Source organism: Rhinopithecus bieti, unplaced genomic scaffold (assembly GCF_001698545.2).
Source record: "Rhinopithecus bieti isolate Rb0 unplaced genomic scaffold, ASM169854v2 scaffold_2574, whole genome shotgun sequence".
In the NCBI taxonomy this organism is placed as follows: Eukaryota; Metazoa; Chordata; class Mammalia; order Primates; family Cercopithecidae; genus Rhinopithecus; species Rhinopithecus bieti.
Window position 1 is genome coordinate 2,724,925 of NW_016804493.1, and position 9,195 is coordinate 2,734,119.

The 9,195-nt window shown below is 49.4% G+C and overlaps 1 protein-coding gene across 6 annotated transcripts in view; it reads right to left on the reverse strand.

Moving 5' to 3' along the window:
• Positions 1-9,195, reverse strand: part of SYCE1L (synaptonemal complex central element protein 1 like) — a 17,673-nt gene that overhangs the window by 3,698 nt on the left and 4,780 nt on the right. For 2 of the 6 annotated variants that reach the window (XM_017868661.1, XM_017868660.1), the window contains exons 2-7: positions 6,628-6,687; positions 4,877-4,936; positions 4,607-4,681; positions 4,002-4,049; positions 3,675-3,729; positions 842-997 (exon numbers count right to left, since the gene is read on the reverse strand). In XM_017868661.1, the coding sequence (XP_017724150.1) occupies positions 842-997; positions 3,675-3,729; positions 4,002-4,049; positions 4,607-4,681; positions 4,877-4,936; positions 6,628-6,687 (454 nt within the window). Of the gene's footprint in view, positions 1-526; positions 574-717; positions 998-1,344; positions 1,460-1,869; positions 1,934-3,674; positions 3,730-4,001; positions 4,050-4,606; positions 4,682-4,876; positions 4,937-6,627; positions 6,688-9,195 lie in introns of those variants that run through there. The other 4 variants (XM_017868663.1, XM_017868665.1, XM_017868664.1 and 1 more) reach the window with 4 other exon arrangements.

The following is a 9,195-nucleotide window of genomic DNA, read 5'->3' on the forward strand; positions in this document are numbered from 1 at the left end:
CCCTCTCTGAGCTCAGGAGCATTGACCGAGCCTCTGGCGCCTGGGGCTTGACTAGAGGGCGGGGTCCGGCAGAGGCCCCGCCTCGAGATCCCAGGACGCCCCTCCCCTCTCCACAGTGAAGCGCGGACTCCGGGGAGAACATAGGCACGGTCGGAAATTATCGCCTTTATTTCTTGGCCGGTCGCGAGGGAGGGTCGGGACCGGGCGGGTCCTGCTGGCCTAGGGGCGTCAGGGGCAGCCACTGGCGGCTCCGGATCCGCCTCATCGCGGGCGCGGGGAGCTCAGGTCCGGCCTGCCGGGGCGGGGTGAGGCTGCAGACCAGGTTCCCGCGCTCCTCGCGTCTGCCCGCGTCTGCCCTAGGCCTCCACCGAGGCTTCCTCTACCTCTGGGGCCGCCCTGCTCCCCACAGACCCCACTCTCAGGGGCCACTCCCAGGATCCCTGCCCGCTCTCTCCTGACTCGGCCCCTGCCCGCCCCGCCTCCCTTCTCCGGGCTCCCTACCTCTCCCTCGCCGGCCCCGACCTCGGGGCGCTCTGGACCTGCTCACCGAGTATCTCCAGCTCCGCCTTCAGCCTGCGGAGAAGGGGCCGAGGAGAGAGGAGGAAGAGAGGGGAGTCTAGGGAACAAGGAGGAAGCCACGGAGACGCCGAGACCCGACGACGCCGAGGGAGGCACAGGCGGGGAAGGGACAGTGGGGGGCCGGTTCCCCGCCGCCCTGTCCCTGCCCTCCTCGCCCACACCTCCCTTCCCCTCTCACCCGTCATTCACCGCCCTGGCGCCCTCGACCTCAGGCGGCGAGCGCAGCCGCCGCTCCACGTCCCGCAGCTTGGCGCGCACCAGCCTCCCTGCGGGTGGGCGGGCGTCAGGGGCAGGGCCGAGGCCCAACCACACGCCCCTCCCCCGGCCCACCTGGCGCGGAAGGCTCACTCTCCGAGAGCAGCTGCTCCTTGCTCCTCTCCAGGGCACGGATCTCCCGGGCCAGTCGCTGCTCCAGCATCTGCGAGGACAAAGAGGAGGCCTGCCCGTCTGGATGTCCTCTTGGCTACACGGCCCGCCCCTCCCCTTTTGGGCTTCTCGGGAAGTCTTCACCTACATTAGGTCATTCATTCATTCATTCAACTATTTATTAACTCAATGTGCAGTTTCTGCTGTGGCTGGAGACCCACCCACCTCCCCGAAACGCTCTGCATGTCTCCAGGCACCTCTCAAACTTGAACTCTTCCCGCTCTCCTCATCCTCCACTCCCCAGTCTGCGGCTCCTCAAAGGTTTCAGGCACCGTCCAGTCCCAGGGCCTTCCTTCTGTACCCAGATACCTGCACCCCTTCTTCCCTCACTTCCTTCACCTCTGCGTTGAGATGTCACTTGCTTAGAGGCCTTCCCACTGACGTTCCACGATCTAGTCACTAACTTTCTTGGTGCCTCCACTGTCCCCAACCAGCTTGAGACAGCCTCTTTGATCTGCTAAAGACATGGCGTCTTTGATCTGCTACCCTCTCTCACTGCCTCAAATGCAGCCCGGTGCAGCCATTGACATTAGCTGAATGAAGGAATGACCTGACCATAGCTTTCTCTGGGCTGCCATTTGCCACTGCAAGATGAACATACTCTGGGTGAGCAGGGGGAAAGCGGATCACAATGGTACTGCACCCGTCTGGGCAGGTGATGCTGGGTGTGGCAGTAAGGCATGGTGAGACTTAAGTTGATTTTAGATAAAAGCCGAGGGACTGAATAGGTGGACAAGAGGAAGCAAGGAATCAACGACTATCCCACAGCATTGGGCCTGGGCAGGGGTGCACTCCGGGCCAGTCAGTGGGACACTAAAGCCAGGGGAGGAGTGGCTTTGGTTGCAGGCAATGATAATGGCTCACGTGGAATTCCCATAGGTCCTTGTGCTGGCCCGTCAGATCCTCCAGCTGTCCTTTGACATCCAACCTGGAGGCCGACACCCAGGAATGAGAGAACACATGCTAGACCTGACCCCTGATGGGGGCTCTTCATGTGCAGGCCTTCAGATCCTGCCCATGCTCCCTCTGCTGGGAGCTGCTTCATGGGTTGTATCCTCTAAGCTTTGGTTCCTGCAGCACCTCTTCCAACAAACTCTCCCTGATGCAAGCCCTGCTCCCACTTTCTACACTGTGGTCTGCCAGGCCCCAGGCTTCGGAGTTACCCCAGATTCCTCTGGAACTCTGAAACCTGAGAGTTATAGACAAAAATTTGTTCTATGTACTGTTGCAACATGTGCTTCCTGGGAAGGGAAAGACAACCCTGAGTGGTATTCTCTGAATGACCCACCATTCACTCCAGCAGGAGTGGGAGTTGGGATGTCTGTTCACAGCATTCACCTTTCTCATTTCCCCTGTTGAACGAGAACCTTCATGGGCCTCTGTTGAGAACATCACCCTGTCCAACCTGTCCCCCATGGAATGAACTCTGCCTTCACAAGAAAGCTTTGTGAGGCGTGTGGTAATCTGGCACCACAGATTCTGTAACATCCTGGCTCGAAGCCTGATCTGTTACTTCACTGTGACCCTGGGCAAGTTACTTAACCTCTCTGGGTCTCAGTTTCCTCATATGTAAAATGGTGGTGTGGAGGGTGACATTAGCTTTTAACTCTTATAATTGTCATTATGAGGATTAGGTACATAAATGAGCATAAATGCTCATCAGACAGTGTGAGTAGTGTGGTTAAGTATACACACATTAGCTAACATCAGGTTTCCCCATGCAATTAAAGTCACGGTGCACCAGGCCGTGAGACCTCTGGTAACAGGAATGTGCTAAGTAAAGGTTCAGAGGATGCTGGGCGTGGTAGCTGATGCCTGAAATTCTAGCACTTTGTGAGGCTGAGGCGGGCAGAATCACCTGAGGTCAAGAGTTCGAGACCAGCCTGACCAACGTGGAGAAACCCCATCTCTACTAAAAATACAAAATTAGCCAGACGTGGTAGCACATGCCTATAATTCCAGCTACTTGGGAGGATGAAGAGATGGATGGATACACGGTTGGAGAGACAGTTGATTGGATGTGTGAGTTGCTGGCTGGAGAAACGATAGCTGATTAGAGAAATGATGAGTAGAGGAATAGTGGCTGGATAGAGAAAGAAAGGATTGCTAGAAGAAAGGATAGATGTCTGGATGGATGGTTGGCTAAGTGAATATATGACGGGAAGGATAGAGAGAGGATGAATGCATGATTGGATGGATGGAAGATTGTTAGGTGGAAGGTTGGAGATAAAATAGCCATCTGGCTGGATGACATGGTTGGATAGTTGGGTAGATGGATGAATGGATGAATGAGTAAGTAGGTGAATGGCTAGATAGGTAAGTAGATAAATGGGTGGGCAAATGGATGACTGGGGCTTAAAATAAGCAGACAAATAAGCAAGTGAATGGATATCAAAGGACCTGGATAGCCAACAGCAAAAGACTGAGGCTAACACCAATGGATGGAATATATTTGATAAAGAAATTAGTACTGAATAATTAAATGAGTAAATTAATCTTAACACGACCATTTAATATCAGAGATAACCAAGGAAGTCTTTTGTCTGACCGCTCTATTTATAGAAAGGTAAAATGAGGCTTCCATGTCCAAGATTGATTTCCATAGTTTTTGCTCCCTCCTTTTTCACCTGGGGAATGAGGTGGGGAAGAGCTGAGGCAGGGCCACTTACCTCTGAGCCTCACTTTCCTTCTCTTGGCAGTGCATCTGGAGGATCCTGAGTGCCTCTGTGGGGAAGGAACCAAGGGGACCCTTTGGGAGCTCTTGGGGAGTCAGGGTTGGCCAGAGGTAATGGGCCCCACATCATGTCAGGCATTGGAGGGCACTGTGAGGACTTGGGTGTTTACTCCAAGTAAGGTAGCGATCCAGGGAGAGATCTGTACAGAGAGGGAAGCACCCTGACTTAGGTTTCAGTGGGATTCCTCTGGCTGCTCTGAGGAGTATGGACTTTTGTGGGATGGAAGAGTAGAATAAGGAAGACACAGCAACTGGTAAATACCTTGCTTTTTGCTCAAGACCTCCTCTAGGTGCACTTTCTCTCCATTCACTGGAAAACACAATGACACTTTCAGCCTGCAGGCACCCCATCGTCATCCCCATTGCAACTTCATATAAGGGGAAAGCCACACAGAAGGTGTAGTACAGCCCTAGGAGAGCTGACGTATCTTCTTGCCACCCTTGCAACCATCTCCTACAAGGACCATCCTGATCCAGCTTCTCCCCCTCTATGCCCATATTCCTTGTAAATGTTGAAGGACTGAAGACCCTGAAGAATGTACAAGGTTTACACTGAGGAGAGAGATGGCGATAAAGAAATACACGCACAGTGTCAGGTGGACATAAAGGCTCCTAAGAAACACATCAGCCAGGGGCGTGAGAATGACCAAGAAAGGGCAGGATTATATTCTGAGATGAGACCATCAAGATAGGCCTGTCAGGGTGAAATTTGAGCTGAGAGCTGAAAGATGACATGAGACAGTGAGAGGCAATACAGATTATGTGAGCTAAGAGCATTGTAGGCCGGGGAACAGCCTGTGCAAAGGCCCTGAGGTATGCACAGAAGCATCCACAGTATTGATGGGTCCCTCTTTTGGCCCCACTTACAGGAGTCTAATTCCCTATGCAGGGTCTCCCAGAGAGTGTGGGTCTCTCTCAGTTCCTCACTGGATTTCTTCTTTGCTGGGCCAAGAAGGGAAGAAGACACTGTGTGAGTGTAGTCTCTAGCCTTGCTGTTCTCTCGCAAATATGACACTGCATATTCATCTTCAAACAACCCTACAGGGGCCTAGATTTTATAGATGAGGAGGTGGATTCATTATAAATCCAGGCTCTTCCTGCTGGCTCCAGCTGGCCAGGCTAGGTCCCCAAGTTTACCTTGCTGAAGCTCGTTAATCCGGTTAATCAGGTTCTCTATCTGTGGCTCCAGACTTCCCTCTGAAGAAAGAAAGGAAAAAAGACTGAGCCAGAGAAGACTGGTGTCTGGCTGTCCAAGGCAGACGGAGAAGCACTGTGTCTGCTGCTATCAATTAACAGGCATATATTGAGCACCTGCTGTGTGCTGAGCTCTGCCAGAGCCCCTTGAAGGGCCTGTATTCTGGGCTGGGGAGATGGGACATTGAGCAAAGGTAAACAAATCAATTCAGGTGGCAGTAGCTGCTGTGAGAAATAAAGTGAGGCAAAGCGTTGAAGAGCAAAAGGGTAAAAGGCATGTCTGGAGATATGGAAAGGGCCCAGAGGAGGAGAGGGAAGCAGGTCCTGCAGTTCTGTCGGGGTAGAGTGTGGAGGGGGGACCCATTCCAGGCAGAGCGCAACAAGGCAGAAGGGAACAAGTGCAAATTCCCCATGGTGTGGCAGGAGCGGGTGAGGCACGTGTCGAAAGTAACAGTGAGGGGCTGCTGTGGCTCAGGTCTAGTGAGCAAGTGGAGAGTAGCAGAAGGTGAGGTGGGGGAAGTGGGAAGTGATATCACTCAGGGCCTCTTGGGCCATCGTGGAAGCCTTTAGATGTAACTCTGAGTGTGGTGTGAGCCAATGGAGATGTCCCATCTGCCCTGCCCTATCAAAAGCCTGACAGGAAGGGTTGTCAGTCTGGACTCTGGTACTGGCCTCATCTGAGAAATGGGGAAACCCTGCTTTTACACTGCTGGTGGCAAGTTTCCCAGTGATAGGGTGATCACTGTCCCTTTAGAGAGTCACCTCTAACTTCTCATAGTCCCTGTTTCAGTGCTCTATATGCAGGAGACTTCCTTCTCATGCCTCTTTGGCTTCAAGGTTGGCAACATAGAACGGGGGCAAAAAGCTGCCCAACCCTTACCAGGTCTCACTGCCGACCCCTCAGACACTCTGGGGTTAATAAACTCAGACCCTGGATTTTCCAAGGTCACCCACTCCAGCTTCTGTGACTTCCAGGAGAGTGGGTGCTCTCCACGGTGCTGATTATGACTGACAGAAATCTCTGAGGGTCTTTGTTTTACTGGAAATGATCAGTTTGGGTCACTACATTTCTGGCCCTGCAATTTCTCTCCCTAATTTTACCTAGGCAGCAGTCCCAGTGCACTTCTTTTGCAGGCAGCCACAGAGTGGGAGAAGGGGAGACTACTGCTTTTGTTTGGAATAGACTGACGTGATAGTATTTTAAGATGAGAATGGACTGGGGGTCTAACCTCTGGCCAGCACTGCCTCGGCTCTGATGTAGATACTGGGTACACACTGGCTCCCACATCTCCTGCAAAAAGCAAAGCAAGGTGCAAAACCAACTGCATTGCCATTTGTATGTAAAAAGGGAGGACAAAAAAAAAGACATCCATGAATGCATTTTTAAAAAACCTCTGGAAAGATACTTAAGAATTGAAAAACATAGCTGCTTGCCCTTGAGTCAGGGAAATGGATGACTGGTGTGTGGGGGGAGGGAGTAGGAATGGCAGGGGAACTGGTTTTTCCTTTCCTTTAAACTTCTTGAATTTTGAACTGTGAGGCTGTATTCTTGGTTCAAAGAATTAAATTGTATCAGAGGGAGAAAGTGCAAGGGGATAATTTCCTGAGGTTGTGAGTTGAGGTGGCTGAATTTGAACCATGTCTTTCTGACTTGAAACCCCAGGCTGAGCCTCAGAAACAAAGAGACACATGACCTTTCTGCAGCTTTATCACCATTGCCAGCAAGTCTTCAGTCTTCAAAGACTTGGCTTGCCCTGTAGAAACGAAAATCAAAATTACAGGACATAGGGAGAGTGAGAGGGGAGAGAGAAGGGAAGTAGGAAGTCCCAGTGGGGTCTGCAGACACCCCTGGGCTGGGGCTAAGGATGTGATGAGAGACAGATTTCCATCCGAAGCAGGGCCCCCGTCTCTTGCCCTTGAGGTTTATGGTGTGTGCTAGATAAATCAGGACCCCTAAGGGTCAGCTTCTCCCTGAGGGGTTAAAAGACACCACTATAAACATCCCCTTAATGAAACTCAGGGGTGAAAGAAGGGAATGCATGTTTGCTGATGCTCCTGTTCAAGATCATTATGAAGTTCTAACCAGAGCAATAGGGCAGGAAGATTTCATATGAATTTCTTTGAAATAATTATAGCTCATAATTTATACATTCTTAATGAACTTATAGATCTAGGTAATAGTTACTAATGGCTACTAACATCAAAAAAAGACAACTGGATATTGTGAGCCTCTCTCTTTTTCTTTCTTTACCCTGCAGCTCCAGTTCAATGGATTTTATTTTATTTTAATATAGAGAGTTTATTTCAGCTAAGTTGAGGACTGCAGCTCAGAGTGCACTTACAAGCTGCCTTGGGGAGTGTTCCCTATGAGGCTCTAGATGGAAGAACACAACATGGCTGATGAAGGATTTTGCCCCAAAACCCCACCAAAACCAAAAAAGCCTGATGGAATCCCATCAGGTTTCCACATCTAAATATGAATTCAGAGGAAGTACAAAGGGCAGGAAAACACATTATGACACCACTGGGGATGTGCTCAATATCATGTGGACTGTGGGAAACTCCACAGGAAAACCTGTTTCTTCAACAAATAAGTTGCAAAGAAGAAAATGAGGGAGAGGGGAAATCCCACAGATTAAAAAAGACTTGAGGCATATATCAATCAATTAAATGAACAGACCTTATTTGAACCGATTCACCACACTTTTCACCATATATACTTCTATGTATATTTTAACATGAGCCTGTGTTACTTCTAAAATTCAAACAAGAAAAACCACAGGAAAATATTAACGTTAAAAAAAAAAATCCTTAAGTCTTGAAATCAATGGTAAAGGTCCAATCTCAGTGACCTACGCCTCTCTAAGGAAAATTGAACAGAGAAGATGAAAGGCAGCTCGCAAACATGATAGCCAAAAAGTTAATGAAGAAACGCTTACCCACAATAGTATACAGTGAAAATTCCCTCTCCCTCAGACTTTAAGTTCTCCAGTTCTCCTCAGAGGCCACTAGCATTACAAGCTATGTGTAGGTACTTGGAGATAATTCAATGCATATACAAATATACCTCCCACATTTTCATTTTGTTTTTCATTTTGTTGTTGTTGTTTTTGAGATGGAGTCTAGCTCTGTTGCCCAGGCTGGAGTGCAGTGGCACGATCTCAGCTCACTGCAACCTCTGCCTCCCAGGTTCAAGCGATTCTCCTGCCTCAGCCTCCTGAGTAGCTGGGACTAAAGGCGCATGCCACCACGCCTGGCTAATTTTTTGTATTTTAGTAGAGACGGGGTTTTACTGTGTTGCCCAGGCTGGTCTCAAACTCCTGAGCTCAGGCAACCCACCCGCCTCGGCCTCCCAAAGTGCTAGGATTACAGGCGTGAGCTAGCACGGCCAGCTACATCCCACATTTTTTTTTCTTTTCTTTTCTTTTCTTTGTTTTTTTGTTTGTTTGTTTTTTGAGACGGAGTCTTGCTCTGTCACCCAGGCTGGAGTGCAGTGGGGTGATTTCAGCTTACTGCAAGCTCCGCCTTCCAGGTTCACACCATTCTCCGCCTCAGCCTCCAGAGTAGCTGGGACTACAGGTGACCGCCACCACACCAGGCTAATTTTTCTTTTTTTTTTTTGTATTTTTAGTAGAGACGGGGTTTCACCATGTTAGCCAGGATGGTCTTGATCTCCTGACCTCGTGATGCGCACACCTCAGCCTCCCAAAGTGCTGGGATTACAGACGTTTACAGATGTGAGCCACTGCACCCAGCCCACATGCCACATTTTCTAAATAAGTGGTAGCATATTGTACATGATGCACCCCATCTTGTAGTTTTCATTTGACAATGTACACCAGTGATCTTTTTATTCTTTTTAGTGGCTGCATGGCATTCCACTGTGTGGATATACCATAATTTCAGAACAATATCCTACTGATGGATATTTAAGCTGTTTACCTTATTTTGCTTATTGTGACAAAGAATGCCACAATGATCATCTGCATTTGTGTTGTCAAGCTGCCATAACAAAGTACCACAAACTGAATCTTCCCTCTGTGTCTGTGTCTTCACCTGCCACTCTCATATCTTTATGTGTCTATATTTCCCTCTACTTATAAGGACACCAGCCGTTGAATATGGCCCTCCCTAATCCAGTGTGACCTCCTCTTCACTAACTATGTCTGCAAAGACCCTACTTCCAAATAAGTCACATTTCTGAATTTCTGATGGATATGAATTTTGAAGGGACACAATTTTTTTTTTTTTTTTTTTTTTTT